This window comes from Alnus glutinosa, chromosome 9 (genome assembly GCF_958979055.1).
Source record: "Alnus glutinosa chromosome 9, dhAlnGlut1.1, whole genome shotgun sequence".
Lineage (NCBI taxonomy): Eukaryota > Viridiplantae > Streptophyta > Magnoliopsida > Fagales > Betulaceae > Alnus > Alnus glutinosa.
This window is the reverse complement of record NC_084894.1, coordinates 7,485,113-7,501,596: the sequence shown is the minus strand read 5'-3', so window position 1 is coordinate 7,501,596 and position 16,484 is coordinate 7,485,113. Positions and strand designations below refer to the sequence as shown.

Here is a 16,484-nt window from a genome sequence, read left to right as displayed (position 1 = left end):
AAACAAAAACAAAAACAAAAGTAGAAACAAATCACAAAACACACAAATCTTTCGGCTCATAAGGTAAAGCGTGCGCTTCAAACTGACGAGTGTCACAAAATAAGAGGTCTGAGAAACCCTAATTTGGTCACCTTGGAGGCTCGCTGTTCTCTCAGGTTACCTTTCTCTCCCTCCCCTTTCATATTTCTTGTTTGTATTTGTCATTCTTTTTTGGCAATAAAAACAGAGCCGTGTGCTCCATTTGATAGCCGAGAGAAAGCACAAGAGATGAACGAAATTGACGGGATCCTGTGAAATGGAATGTGCTACTGCACAAATTCTCGGGAATCAAATGGAGAGCTGAAGGAGGAGAACCGCACAAAGGTATAAAAATCCTCTCTTTCTCTCTTTGTTTGCTGTGGTTCAATGTCGATGACCATATGAAAATTGAAATTTCAAGCAAGAATGAAAAAACAATGATGTCCTTGGAATTCATGAAGTGTTGTTGATTTTGTGTTGGTTTCCAATTTCACTAAAGGAATCTCACGGTGCATGTGTTGATCGAGGGGAAAATCGTTGTTCTAAGTTTTATGTTCTATTTTGTTGAATTACTTATCAAAAAGGGAAAGAAAAAAAATTGTTGTGGTGTTGCAGAAGAAGTAAATAATGGGGGAAGCGATGAAGGATGATCTTCTTGCGACTGTGCGTTCCACGGTGTTCAAAGAATCAGAAAGTCTGGAGGGGAACTGTGTTAAGATTGAGGGTTACGATTTCAATCAAGGAGTAAACTACTCTCAGCTTCTCAAGTCCATGGTCTCCACAGGGTTTCAAGCCTCCAATTTGGGAGATGCCATCAAAGTCGTTAATCAAATGGTTAGTTTTTGTTTGAAAAAGCTCGGATATTGTGTGTGTGGGTACGTGTGTTGTTTTCCATGTTTTCTGGAGCTGCTTGTGTTTGATATAAAATATCAAAAAAGTTTTTATTTTTTAAAAGATATATTGAATTGGACTGAAGCTAGATTGGAGGCTCTCTGACGAGAGTATAACAGAAGATTGCAGTGAGGAGGAGAGGGATCCAGCCTACAGAAAGTCTGTGAGATGCAAAGTTTTCCTGGGTTTTACTTCAAATCTAATATCTTCTGGTGTTAGGGATGTGGTTCGGTATCTTGTTGAGCATCATATGGTGAGTAATGTTGGAAGCCTCTGTGTTATATAATCAGCAAGTTGAATTATTTTGATCACTTAGGTTGCGAGTTATAAAAGGATTAGAGCAGTATTTTTTTTTTCTATGATTAAAAGGATTGGACCAGTCTTATCATCATTATTGTGTTGTACTTGCCCATGTTAGCTTTATCAATATGTGTTACTTATCTTTTGGCTGCAGGTTGATGTAGTGGTTACAACAACTGGTGGTATCGAAGAAGATCTTATAAAATGCCTTGCACCCACATATAAAGGCGACTTTTCTCTACCTGGAGCCTATTTACGCTCAAAAGGACTGAACCGCATTGGTAACTTGCTGGTTCCTAATGAGAACTACTGCAAATTCGAGGACTGGATAATTCCAATTTTTGACCAGATGTTGAAGGAACAAATCAAAGAGGTATTCCTTTTATGCTGTTGTAGTACACGTCTAGGATTGCAAATCTAAGCTTGTTCCCGAGTCGTGATTTTTTTCACCATCTACTGAGCTTTTTTAGTTGCATACTGTTAACATATCTGTGTCTAAATCCATCATATTTGAATCTGGGCTAGTGGATTTACTTCAAATCTGGTATAGTCATAAAGTTTTTGATGAATTAGATTCTAAAACCTGATAAGTGATTCAAGAAACATCCCTTTGGCAGTCAGGCACCAGAAAAACAGCCACAAGATTATTGAAATGGTTGATGTTTTGTGGATCATTACAAATTATGTAGGATTTTATTATTTTGCTCAGACAAAGCCCCCCCCCCCCCCCCCCCCCCTTTCAAAGAGAAAAAAAGAAGTGATTAGTTTTTATTTTCTAATTTATGAGTGCTAATACATATCTTAGGTTTTGGTCTTCCAGCCTGTGTATGCTCTGTACAAAGCATTGATGAACTTTGAAGAGGACATTTCCAATATTTATTTTCTTCTCTTCTTGCCCCATTGATGGAAAATCCTTTCTGAAACCCACTCTCTTGTTAATTATACACTGCTCTTTGTGAATGCTATCATAGCTTCCTCAACCTTTTTGTTTTTGGTTCCGTAGAATGCATTGTGGACGCCTTCTAGGTTGATTGCTCGCTTGGGAAAAGAAATTAATAACAAGAGTTCATACCTCTACTGGGCGTACAAGGCAAGTACTCGTGGCTTAATATTTTGGAAGCAGGCCTTCTTTTTTCCCCATCTTAGAGTGCCGTTTAATGCCTGCTTATTTTTCAATTCTTCTCATTTTTATGTTTAATATTATTCAATGTTTTACTTTTCTTTCACATGTAAAATTTATTGTATTTAATTAGCAGCTTCATTGTTTGCTTTGAGAATCTAATATTATTAGGCAACACTACTAATAACACCTATGATTCCAACCGCCCAAGTAAAAATGTTTGTTTCTTAGATTTTCTTAGTACCTTGTGTAGCAAGTTTGTAAGACTTCTGGTTCTCTTGTAACATATCTCACATTTATTTACACAATTTTGAGTTCTCAAGCAACTCATATATGCTTATCCACGAGTGTTCTACATTTAGGGAAAGAGAAAGAGAAAAATGAAATTGTAACTGTAAAATATGGCAGGAGAGAGTTATAGAAAAGATAAAACATTATTGTTTATGCTTAACTATTTAATTTTACAAAACAGAGCTGAATTTAGATTTTCTTCATCTAGACTTTTCAGAGGCCTCTCTATTGATACTAAGATTCTAGCTACAGCAGAGCTTTAATTATCATATGAGTGCATATTAGTCATTTTCAACATGCTCGAGACCCTAGAAGAAACTTGCAGCATTAGAAATGTGTTTGATATCATTGAGTTCTAATTCATTGATTTGAAATTTTGGATTTGATCGCGGAAGTTTGAAGTACAATCCTTTCATAAAAGGTTAGCCACCCTGCTAATTCATCATTTCCATGGAAGACTATTTGGAGAGTCGATGTTCCATTGAGAGTGAGTTTCTTTACACGGATAGCGGCTCTCGGGAAGATTCTAACTTTGGATAACCTGAGAAAGAGAAAAATCATAGTGGTGGATTGGTGTAGCATGTGTAAAAAGAGTGGGGAATCCATAGATCATTTTCTTCTCCATTGTGAAGTGGCAAGAGAATTATGTGGACTTTGATTTTTAGCCTCTTCAAAGTAGAATGGGTCATGCCTAAAATGGTGATAGAATAGTTGGATTATTGGAGAAGTCAGTTGGGAAGTCGTCGTTCCATTTTAGACTTATGGAGGATGTACGCTTTGAGCTTAATGTGGTGTATACGGAGAGAGCGGAATGCAAGGTGTTTTGACAATCACGAGGTTTCGGTGGTAGAGCTAAAGAATATCTTGGTCAAATCACTTTATACATAGACAGGGGCGTATAATATCTCACAATTTTTTAACTTTTCTAATATTGTAGTGTTTTTTTTTTTTTTTTTTTTTTTTTTTTTTCATTAAAGAGGTTTTCTCTTGTATACTTTATGTGTACTTGGATTGCACCCTTATGCTCTTTTAATGAAATGCTATACTCATTGAATTTATTTATATTTTATTTTTTTTATAAGTCACCTAACAAGTTTATCAAATTTAGCTGTGGCAAATATTTATGGAGAAAAAACATCAACATTAACGTCTCCCGGAATAATGCTTTGATGGGTAGGCTCACTTTCATGTGTTACACAAATTGCAATCCCACTAGGAATGAGAAGTCAAATAAAGAAAACAGAGGATATCTATAGATGATTTTTGGCTGTTGTAGTGTATTAGATAGGCAGTCTTTTTTGGTAGTCTAGTAGGATTTAGAACTCTGGTTGGTCATGGAGCATTGTGCACTTGCCACTCTGAAGGGGCTGCTTAGCTTAATGCTACAATATTGACATTCGCTGAGATTTGATGTTCTTTGTTGATCTTTTCCAGAACAACATTTCAGTTTACTGTCCAGGCCTAACAGATGGCTCACTAGGGGACATGTTGTACTTCCATTCCTTCCGCAACCCGGGTTTGATCATCGACATAGTGCAAGGTATGGATATCCTTTTCCAACTCTCTTGTATGCTTGTACTTAACAAGTTGAGAAATGAAACTACAATGGTTAGCTCGTTGAACAGACATTAGAGCCATGAATGGTGAAGCTGTCCATGCAAGCCCTAGGAAGACTGGTATGATAATTCTTGGAGGAGGGCTTCCCAAGCATCACATTTGCAATGCCAATATGATGCGTAACGGTGCAGATTATGCGGTGTTCATCAATACTGCACAAGAGTTTGACGGGAGCGACTCTGGAGCTCGCCCCGATGAGGCTGTATCATGGGGGAAAATACGAAGTTCTGCTAAGACCGTCAAGGTATATCTCGTTTATGTCTCATCATTGTTTTGCTTGTTACCTTTAAGCTATTCTTCTCACTTTGTATTATAAGTTTTTTTTTTTAACAAACAGAAACCTTTAGCCTTTTGTTCTCTTTACTTTTTCCGAATAAGCTTTGTTTTCTTCATCTCAGTTATTTGCTGATCTATTAGAAGTGCTACTAAATTTGATTCTGATTGTTCTCCTTTTGATTGAACTGATCAGATACATTGCGATGCAACCATTGCTTTCCCTCTACTGGTTGCAGAAACATTCGCCTCAAAGGAGAGAGAATTCCATCAGGACTAAGCCTCGATACTATTTTTGGCCAAGTGCAGATTCATTTAATTGTCCAGTTACTGAACTTGACAAAGCTCTCAAATCACCTGAAAAAAATATAAAAGCCAAGCCAGCCAACAAACTCTAAAATATGTAGATTCCGTGAGGGGGGCAATGAGTGTTAAAATCTTTAAATGTTTTCCCCCCAAATTATTTTAAAATTTTTAAATATCTAAAACTAAGAAGGCAAGGGGTGAGGTTGCTTGAAACAATTGTATTGAGTCTATTGTTTTTACTGGACTCTAGATTAGAACCACATGTTTGTGTTTTTTTTTCCAAATTTTCCACGTTTTCTCTCTCTAAGCAAATGGAGAAAGGGGGATACAAGTAGGCTTGGCAATTTTGACATGATCTGCAAATCCGACACGAACACGACATGAATATATATGGTTTGGGTTTAGGCTATAATCCGTTAACCTATTTATGATACGTTTATGACTCATTAATGATCCGTGTATGACTCACTAACTTGTTTATGACTCGTTTATAATCCATCAATCTGTTTATTACATATTTATAATGCGTTAATGACACATTTTTTATTAAATTAACTAAACACGACAACTCGAATTGCCAAGCCTAGATACAAGGATGTGTTTAGTAGTGCAAAGTACTGTGGTATAAGTTATAACAATTGGAAGAGGATTGGTATTCCAATTGTTATAACGCTCGGGTGGTTTTTTTTTCTCGATTCTCCATTTTCGTCAATTTCTTGTGCTTTCTCGGCTATCAAATGGATTGGCGAAAAAGTATGAGAGGGAGAAGGTAACATGGGAGAAGCAAATGTCATGTTTTGCGACACTCGCTGGTATGAGATCATGCTTTACAATTTGAAGTTTTAATGAATTGCTTCTACCAATTACAGCTGAAGTCCAATTACTATTATAAATGTTTTGCCTCAGAAATAGTCTTTTCAGTCGGTTAAGCCATCTCAAAGCTACTGTAAGAGAAATTATGTTGGTTTAAAAATTCTCCTCATAATTCTCCAGCATGATAAACAATTTCAATTAACTTTATGAAGTGCAGGGAAGCCAGGGTAACAATAGCTTGAGATTTCTTAACTCCACCCGAATCTCTAGTCGGCATGGGAAGTATGATAAACATGCCAAAGTTCGTATCGTGCTATATATTACCAAGTGAAATTCACAGCAACCGGGGGATGGAGCACAATTATATATTTCGATTTCTGAGAGAGAGAGAGAGAGGATGCTGGTCGGTGGCCGAATGGTACACACTAGAAATCACCATAAATTCAGTAATAAAGCGCCCAAAATCCCAATTTTTTCAACCCTCCTTGAATTTTCTAGATAAAAATCGACCATATAACTTCCCCCCCCCCCCCCCCCCCCCCCCCCCCCCGCCGCCCAAAAAAAAAAGAAAAAAAAAAAGAAAAAAAAGACGCCCTAATTAACCATGCTCCACCAACAAAATAATTTGAAACGAATTGAAAAAAACAATACAAAACAAAACAATCTGAATAGGTGTTGTGCTCTCTTCAAGTTAAAATGGCTAGGAGATGGGGTTTGTAGAATAGAGATGATCAAGTGTGTACGGCCATATACATTTTGGTGTTCCAAGCTGACGTGGCTGTAAAGGACCAGGTTTACACCAGGTCCTTATTGAAGTTATTATCAATCTAAATTCAAAATTTTAACTTAACAGACGCCTCTAACACACGCTTACATGAACTGCACATTACAGTTAAGGCCTAATAGGGTTCTTGACTGGTTGGTTTATCCACCAAAGGAAACTAGCAATTAAGCAACGTAGGCCAATTGTATTAAGCAACTTCCAGCAGCTAACAGTTGCACGCCCAAGCAATCAAAACAAGGAACTTCATGAATTTTCAATTCTCGATGTGATGTCATGCTAGTAAAGGCCCAGAGCAGTGCTTATGATGCTGCTGTATGTAATGGCCGAGTAGATTTGTTTTTGGAAACTAAGATGAAGAACAATCATCATCATCATCATCATCATCATTAACAGCAAAAGCTTAATTGCAGATAAAGCTTCTGTTTATAGCATCCCTTGAGAACACATGCAACCATGTAGATGAATCAGCGATTATCAAAAACTTAATATAAAGTATTTCAAACCTTACATCCACAAGGAAATAGAACTCTCTCTCATAAAACTTGGAGAATTTGATGGCACACAATATCAGTTTTGTTGTCTGCTCTTGAGTCTGATAATCCTCCGCTCCATCTGCTCCCAAATGTGTTAAGGATAATTTAAATTTAGAAAAATAAAAAAGAAAAAGACGAGTTATTATTTTTCAAACATAATACCAATGGTCTATTAACTATGCCTTCTTCAGAGTTTCATAATCATACACATTTTAAAACAAAATAAAAAATTTATTTATCATTGGATTACTTTGATTAGAAAGCTCATGGGGATATAGCTTTGCCAGTACCAAATTACCAATGATCATTTTCTCTCCAAAGAAGACTTGTGAAGGTCAAGGAAAAGTCAAATATCCAAAAGAACATGGAAATATGTAGAATGCCTCTTAAACCATATTTTGAAAGTCCAAAAGACAGTAATGAATATTGTGCAATACCTGAATATAGGCCTCCAGCTTGTTTCGGGTGTTAGAAAATTCATTCTTTATCCAAATTAAGGCTTTTGAGAAACTGTAAAGGTAAAATTTTCAATAAAAAGGGGGCAGGGCGTTAATAATTAAGATGAAAATATAGACAATTTCAATTAAGAAAGATTAAAACGGGAAAGAGCGTAAGGAAGATCTTAACGTAAAAGAAATGTATTTAGTTCCTGCAGAACTGAGTAGTATTGGCAGATCCATTCATCGATAGCAATGAAAAAACAACTGAAAGATAAACTTAGTGATTGAGTAAATAAAATCAACTACCCTTAATTGGAAATGTAGGTTTACAATACAGGGGGCATACTAAAACTGCTCATCAGATTCATTGAGCTTCTAGGTCGAATGTGGCACAAAACATAAATAAAAAAGCATAATATCAGTTGAAAATCAATGCCATACGTACAAATTGCAAGTAACAAGAATGTAGCAAATCTGAAATGCACAAAAATAATCAATGCGGTTAAGAAAGAGGGTGAGATTCTACATGACCAATTTTTTGTATACAGAACAAAGCCAGGTAATGGGTATTCATGTGCCTGTGAACATTGTAATGGAGAAGGTAATACCCAATATAGGATTAGTATGTTCGCCATAAAACTTTTGCTCAGATAACTGCACTTTATCCCCCTGGGTGCCATTATTTGTCTAACCAAGTTGGCTACCCTATTGTTAATGTCACTAAGAAAGTTCTGTTCCAGATTGGTGAATGGACTAGAGAGTTTTACACTTCTACTCAAATTTGGGTTTACAGTTAAATTGATGGGAAAAGAAAAATGAAAGAGAAATAAAATATTGTAGTAAATGCCTCCAGCTGGATATGCCTATTTTTAATGAAGGAAATTATCTATTTCATTGTCATTTATCAGGGACAATATTAACTACTCAGCAGAAATTTGAGAGCAAAATCATTTTGTGGACAAAAATAAGTTACCTTCTGGGATACATGTCAGAGCACATTACCAGCCTTTGCAGCCAAGCTGGTATCTCTTCCCTTTTAAGAAAAGGGACGTCTTGGGGTTCAACCCAAAGAAGAGAGAGGACTACCTCCATTGTGTAACAAAGATGCATATATATGTATGTTACACAATGTAGCCAAGTTAGTATCCTGCCCCTTTAAGAAAAGAGATGTCTCGGGTTCAACGAGAGAGAGAGAGAGAGAGAGAGAGAGAGAGAGAGAGAGAGAGAGAGAGAGAGAGAGAGAGAGAGAGAGAGAGAGAGAGAGAGAGAGAGAGAGAGAGAGAGAGAGAGAGAGACCTTCATTGTGTAACATGCATGTTAAATTACCACTTATCTCAAAAGCTTAAACTGATAGGAAGATGTAAATTTAATCATGTATTGAAATACTTTAACACTTCTCCTTACGTGTGGGCTCAACTCTCTTTTAATAGATGAAACCCAACACGTAAAATATTTAATTGAAATTGGAGGTAAATGAATGGGACAAGGTTCGGACTCAAAACCTCTGATCTGACACTATATTAAATTAACATTTGTGTTAAAAGTTTAAGCTGATAGAAAGAGGTAAATTTAATCATTTAATCAATACTTTAACACTCCCTCTCAAGTATGGGCTCAAACTCCATTTTTAATAGGCACGGCCCAACATGTAGAATAGTTAATTGAAATGGGAGGTAAATGATGAAGTCAAGGTTTGAACTCAAAACTTTTGGCTTTGATACCATATTAAATCACCACTTATCCCAAAAGCTTAAGCTGATAGGAAGATGTAAATTTAATCATTACTTTAACAAAGCATTCGTATATACGTATGTATGTAGGTAGTAGGTAGTAGGTAGTGTATGTGTGTGTACGTATGACAAAGCATTCCTCTAACTCGACATATGCTATAAATGTTGATGTGAAAGCAAGAAAAAGAAGATGAGTAGGTAACTCACACCGTAACTATCCACAAATATGTAATAAAGTACCTTAATTTACCAATTAGTATTTTCCAGTTCATAAAATAAAATCAATTGAAATACATGATAATAAGAATTTAACCTCAGATAAGTATAATAGATACATAAAAATCAGACCTGAGGTTGAACTAGAAATGAATTTAACAAAGGCGATTTAGGAAGGAAATAACAAAAATAAATTACTGGAAAAATGTGTTGAAAGCTAAAATCATCAGACAAACAATATTTTGCAATTTGTTTGGATGAGTGATTATTATTTTCTTGATATGGACGAAAAGGGCTAAGCCCATGAAAACAACATGTATACAGCAAGAACCGCACAAGAGCAATTGTACAGCGAAATAGTTTGGAAAGGGAAAAGGAAAAAGCATAGTCACAATTACAAGACTTCAAAGACTTCACGGAGTAATCACATGTAAACTTTACACAGACAAGGAGGACAAGAACTGTCATCTGATATCCCTCTATTACACTCCTTCCAAATTTCCAATTGCTTATCCAAACGGAAGGATTAGACAAAGTAGTGACATAGATCACTGAACAAACAACTTAATATTACAAGCACAGTCACAAGCATTCACTTCTTTTGCAACAGATAGTCTTGTAGCATATACAGGGACCATTGAACAGAGCCATTGACTGGTCCCATCAGGGTTAAATTTGATATTTCAGGGGTCAAAACAATAATCCAGGAATATAGCAAGTGAAAATGCAAGGTTTATGCAGGTATATCTAATTTTCAAAAGTTATTAGCAACTTCTCTTCAAAAAGATATGGAACTTAATTTCTTCTTCCCTATAAGGCAAAATTAATTTTTAGTCTGTGTGAATAACAGGAAGCCCTCTTACTTTTCCTTGTTCATCTGATTACAAGCCAGAATGAGATCAGCACATGCAAGTCTCACATGCTCAGCACCAATGCTGTAAAACCAAATAAAAAGTAAGTTCCAGTTTTTACTCACTAAGAAATGGAAGGAAAAGATTAATTTTCCATGTATTCCTTGGAAAAATATAAATCATATTGGAAATTTTGCAACAAATTCATGATAAGTCAAAAGCTACTTTAAAAATGACACAAAAATTTAACTTTTCACACGAGTATCATGTTGAACAGCTGATAATGTTGATAAGATGATCACAATAACAAAAGGAAAGATATTTAATTTGAGGATATCAATTTTGTAGATTGCACACTTTCCATTTAAGCTAAAAGTAGAACACATTTAGCTTCACATGATTCATATCTTAAAAGTTCAAACTACAAATCAATGAAGATTTTTCATATTCCCTACAAGTATGGTACTCTATACTTTGTGGAATCCAATTATATTAGATTGATCATTACCAGTAGCACTAAAAATTTCTTGCATTCAAAGTTGTAAAATCTATAAACATAAGTAAGGAAGTTCAGCTTCTGATATTAACTTTGGACCAAAACGCAGCACGTGCAGGGGTGAGATGATTTCCTTCTGCCTATACATGCACTCAGGTGCACATCAAGAACGAGATGTATCTGCATGTCAATCACATTTTCCTTAAAACTTAAAGCATAAAGGGTACATCTAAGGTATTTAAGTGTTCAACTATAATTGATACCTCTCTTTGGGTAAAACAAAGATACTATGCAGCATATCATATCTGTAATGTGAATATTCACTATTCACTTATACACAAGTATCCATGTATAAAAAGGGACACTTAGAAAGGCCACCTGTTAGGAGTCTCTGCCCAGGACCAGACACATCATGAACATATACCTTATACCCATGTGAATTGCAAACAGCAAAGGGGTGTTTGGTACATTTTGACTAAAGCTCATCATGGGGACCTCATAGAATGCCTAAGATGGCATTGGACAAGCCACAGCTTTAAACAAGCTGAAAAAAGGGTTTTACCAACTGCAAGAGAATGTTATAGGTACCAAACTGCCTGGACAGATCATGGAAAACTAGGGTGCCCTCTTAGCATCCAGACTACCTATGGATACAGTAAATTATTTATTAGTAAAATAAATAACAAGAAGAACGGCAATATAACAAGCTCGCAAAAACTATTACAAGAAGAAGAAAGAAGAAATAAGATATAAATACTATAAAAAAATTCTTTCAAATAATAGAAAGGAAATGAGAACATATTAAACCAGTGGATTGTAGAGCTAAAAGGATAGGCCAGGATGAAACAGAAAGGAATTTGCTGATAAAATTTGAGAAAGGCATGTCTTTGCACTGCCTTGGCCGCTTTACTAAGTTGGACGTCAAGTCCCAAACCATTGATCGCAGGCACCTGGTCTTGAACAAGGCAAGACATTTTGCAAAAACCAGCTATCATTTAAACAATATTACAAGCAGCTTTTAAATATGCCCTAATAGACCTCAACTGCCTTTCCATAACAGCAGCCTGTAAATATGCATACCATCTTTAACCTTCATAGACTTTCTCCCCTTATCAAACATAAGTAAACATCATTAAAAACAATGTAATCAAATAAATCAATCTATCGTACTACCTCAAGCTTCTCTCCTCTATTTTGTGAGCCAGTGCAGCCAACTTAGAGAAATCGAAATCAGGATAATCACTGCAGATAATGGAAGCATAAAAGAGAAATAAACAAGTATAGAACTAGCATCTGTAACTGAAACAATGTAAAGTTAATTGAATATGGAGGTACATGTAGATTGTAAGCTCTGATAAGATTGTTTCAACATCAGTGAAGTATGTATCAATCAACTGCACAACATGCTCGGGTTCCTCCACACTTTTCAAAGTCTGAATCTGAGAAAACTGATCATTTAATATCCCCTGCAAGCCATGACATGAATACACATTGACAACCACCTGACCATTCCTTTCCAAACAAATGATAAAGCCAGAATATGTGCTGCATCTCATTCAAAATTAAATCTAACTTGTACTAAAATTCAAAGATTCAAAAACAGGTGTATTAATGCATTATGAGGTGTTACTATCCAAACCCCATAACAGGAAGAGAAATCTAAGAATTCAGCAGTAAGAATTCAAAGCCTAGACAACTGAGAGAAGATAAATTGGCATTCATTTTACAGAAGTCCCTGAAATCAGTTTAATACACAAATCCTACATAACTGCCAACAAAGTAGAGAAAAAGGAACCATTGGCAAAGAAGATATCACAGAATAAAATAAAAAAACCAGATGAAAAGGAATCTGTCACCTCATCAAACAATGACTGTACATATTCTTGGAGCAGTCCTTTAAGAATAGACAAAGCCATTTCTAGATAAAATAGTGGAGAAAACCTTAAGCTGTGGTGAGGAAGAAACTGCTCCATACCTGCTTCAGTTTGAGGCTTAAACGGCAGAATGAATTGCAGATGACAACAAGGGGCGTCAGGCTGTCATGAGTTAAGCATGATACCCTGTAGATATAACACCTAGAAATTGAAAATTATCATCTATGCCATTATCGATGACAAATGCTAAGTCAACTCTTTTACCTTATGTCCTTCAACTCATCATCTTGGAATTGCATTACATATATAGATAAATTTAAAGGAGTTATAACGATAGAGAAAGTCATACAAGCAATCTTGGAATAATGTGGTAAGGGCGAACAACTGCCCGTAGTGGCAGAGCTGCTCCCCCTTGCCAGCAGCTCCCTTCGGATAATCCAAATGTTGGACATTTATGACAATAGTTAATCAATAATAAACCATTAGAGTAGTTTAAAGTCACAATCAGTAAATTAAAACTTTAGTTTCTAATAATCAGCCAACATATTAATACATGACAACAAACTGCCCTAGTGCAAAGTATAAAAAAGAATGTTAATCTTTTCTTGATAGGAAATGACAAAATATATTAACCTTTCCCAAAATGGCTTCACCAATAGATAGCTATGTGGCAAAACTTTATTGGAACTGCAAATTAAAAGATTTAGCAGAAACCTATGTGAAGCCCTGCCCAGTTGGATCCAAATATGTGCTTTTAAATGTTTAGGTTCTAGAGAATCTAAATTAAAATAACATGGTAACAAATTTGAACGAATTCACTGCTATCAACCAATGAATTAAATGATTAAGGTAAGTGCAGATCTATCATTCCTTCAAAAAGTTTAATGATAGTACTAAGTAACAACATTTTTGGTATGTAAGGCACTTAAGTTATATGTTCTTTCAATTACGTCCACTCCCTCTTCTAGTTAACATGATTAGAGTTTGTTAGTGTTAGTGTGTTGGTGAGCATGACATACATTATTGACCAACTTCTTAATAGCTTAACCTTTATGGATTAAGTGGTAAGTTATTATTGTATCATAGGAAAGAGGTCCTCTATTTGAATCCTATATTATCGTTATTCCTCCCATTTAAGTTTGTAAGTGCACATGTTTTACCTCCACATGAGAGGGTTCTTCAACCCAGATCTCAGGGAAGGTGTTGAGGAGAGAAAAAAAAAATAGAAAAGGGATTTTGAAAAGAAAGAATCACACTTATATTTGTACCTATAACCGCATAGCCAATATTGATGGATGCAACACCATAACTAAATTTATCTAGTCACTTCGACAAAAGGCTAATTACATTAATTAGGATAAGGTTTAAGAAAATCTCAAATTTATCTTTCCTGTCTTTTGAGCAATCAGACTCCAATATAGTAAAAAATTATTTGCAAACACAAAAGACATTCGTTTGTCATCCTCATTAATAATGATAACCGAATCGCATTCCTTATTGTCCCACATTGGTTTAAAGCAACTTCTTTATTGAGAAATCTCTTTACAGATATTCATTCACTGCTTATGTAACAGCATACGATTTTAATTGTTTGCTTCTTTTAGCTTAGAATTTATTTACTTGCTTCATTAGAGATGTCATCAAATAAGGCAAGCTTTTGAATTGCATCCCTATAATGAATCTAATCTCCTACATTTAAGAATGATGAAAAATGACAAATATTTGGGGTTAGAGAATATGTGCTTGTCTGAGAGAAGGTTTTTTTAAGAGAGTTTTTGTCAACTTTGCAAATGTAGTATAATCTTTCCCTACTATTTAACTTCACCAATTTACACGAGATCAGGAGCACCTCCCCTTCCAGCATCATTGGCATCATTGCGATAGTAGAGTTATTTGTCTTAATCGTTGTGAGCACAGGGAATTAAAAGTGAAGGTTACAACTTTGGTACATAAACACTCAGGATACTTTTGCTCCAAGGTTCAGTTTGTGAAAGAAGCTGTTTTTTTTTCTCATAATGAGCAAGAGAAATTAAAATTCCAACTATACAAAAACAAATAGAATTTATGGAATCTATAGAGATGACACGGCATTCATAACTCACATGAAAGGAACTTCCAAGTTCCAACAGTTAAGTATGATCTTATTGTTTATTTCTAGACGCCCAAAATCTGTAATAGCTGATCAAACTCGAGGCCTCTTGCGTGATAAGGAAAGAACTGGATTATGATCATCAATGATGGAAGCTGCAAGAATACAAAGTTGTCAAGTCAATGTTTCATAATAAATTGAAAAAAGAACTACATCTCACACCATATTGAATTACTTTTACTTGAAGAATGTTAGAAGAGCTTCTTAGGGTTAAAAGAATATGTTGGTGGCAGGAGCATGTTACAGGGGTATTTTGGTCTTTGTCTTGAATGTTACAATGTGTGTGTGTGTGCCCTTCCTCTATTTTCTTCCCATGCAAACCCTGCAACAAAGAATATTTAACAACAATGCATTTTTAGTTTCTTCAACTAGTCTGACTATGTAAAAACTTATGTAGTCTAAATAGATTCTCCATTTTGAGGTCAGATTACTTTCATTGTTATTTGATGGTGAACATTATGTTTCCTCAAAAAAAAAAAGAGAGATTTCTCTTTTATCTTTTACTTGGTTCAGTTATAATGACGAACTACTTTCTTTTCCTTCTGATGATGCCTAGTAGTTCGACTAAATCATTTATTTAAGCATAAGGGAAAAAAGAGGTAATAGGAAAGTCATTAAATATAATATCATCATGGCAACATTGTAGATATTTAGTTACTATAAATGTCATTTATTATTGTGCTCAACTAAGATGTGTTGCACCATAACTAAACCATCAGATACGAATCTCTTACTTACACCTCCATCAACTCAGATTTTCATTTAAAAATAGAAGCTAAACACAAATTGCACGTAACATGTTATGCCGTTAAAAAAGAACAGCATGAAGGGAGTGGTATTCCACTAGCAATAATTTTTTTCTTCAAATAAGTACTTCGAAATAGAGACATCAAGGAGAAGCCCGCCAAGTACACAGAGGTATACACAAGGCCACTATTTAATTCATGACTTAAGAAGGGAATAGAGAATGGAAAACGGCATAAAAATGTAAAGAATCTATAAAATCTAACTCAAGTTGATTAAAGTATCCCTGGAGTGCACTTGAAAGAGTGAGAGAGGGAGAGAAAGTAATGCACAGATGAATAAGCAGTGAAAACGACAACCGTCATCTTTATGGGTTTTTGCTCTTTCCTTCTTCTCCACCTTATTTTTCCTTTCTCTCTGTCTTTACTTCTTTTGCCTCTTTATTCTTTCCTTTCAAAAGTTCCCTTTTTGAAAGGTTTTGTTATCAAACATGTCTTCTCCAGGGTCCATCCTCACATATCAAAATTGAAGCCAATTAAAACTGGAAACAAACTAGAACTGAATAATTTTTTTTTGATAAGTAACCAAAGATCAATCAAAGACAATTGGAACTGAAACTGATCATAGACAGCTGGCTACAAATATTGCTTCCAGGGATTTACTCACAATGCCAATAACTATAGGACAAAAGAGTGATGTCACAAAGGTAATAGAGTTCAATCCAGAGACATGCACTTAAGACCAAAAACTTCAATAAAAACTTAAAGGAAAAGGAAAAGGAAAAATAAATCTTACATAAAAATAAGACTAAAAACAATTCCTTTATAATATTATGAGTTTCGTATTTAATAAGATCAGGGAGTGAACAAATGGGCATTCTATGAGGACAAAGATAATGAGATACAAGGATAAAGGAGAGCACTGGTTTTTTTTTTTTTTTTTTGTCAAACTAAAGCCATTTAGCAATAGAAGGCCTGGGATCTTTTCTTCAGTTATAAGAATCAAACCAGGCCCCACCCAACCCTAAAATTCTTATAA

The 16,484-nt window shown here is 35.2% G+C and overlaps 2 protein-coding genes across 4 annotated transcripts; one reads left to right on the top strand and one right to left on the bottom strand.

Moving 5' to 3' along the window:
* The first annotated feature begins 18 nt into the window (after positions 1–18).
* LOC133877331 (deoxyhypusine synthase) lies at positions 19–5,076 on the top strand. 3 transcript variants are annotated; one of them, XM_062315590.1, is made up of 9 exons: positions 19–155; positions 249–363; positions 634–852; positions 995–1,162; positions 1,364–1,582; positions 2,213–2,299; positions 4,055–4,160; positions 4,246–4,481; positions 4,707–5,076. In XM_062315590.1, the coding sequence occupies exons 3-9, from the start codon at positions 646–648 to the stop codon at positions 4,788–4,790; spliced, it is 1,107 nt and encodes a 368-aa protein (XP_062171574.1). In that variant the 5' UTR covers positions 19–155; positions 249–363; positions 634–645; the 3' UTR covers positions 4,791–5,076. The 3 variants fall into 3 exon arrangements, with proteins under 3 accessions (XP_062171574.1, XP_062171575.1, XP_062171576.1); XM_062315591.1 differs by lacking the exon at positions 249–363 and having other exon boundaries at positions 35–155; XM_062315592.1 differs by lacking the exons at positions 19–155; positions 249–363 and having other exon boundaries at positions 716–852; positions 999–1,162.
* A 1,156-nt stretch (positions 5,077–6,232) lies between these two features.
* Positions 6,233–16,138, bottom strand: LOC133876721 (histidine-containing phosphotransfer protein 1-like). Its single transcript, XM_062314972.1, has 8 exons — positions 15,806–16,138; positions 14,656–14,797; positions 12,655–12,739; positions 12,015–12,145; positions 11,853–11,921; positions 10,196–10,267; positions 7,384–7,456; positions 6,233–7,025 (listed from the first exon to the last, which is right to left on the bottom strand). Coding segments are annotated over exons 2-8 (477 nt in total). The 5' UTR covers positions 14,658–14,797; positions 15,806–16,138; the 3' UTR covers positions 6,233–6,980.
* Between the last annotated feature and the right edge of the window lie 346 nt (positions 16,139–16,484).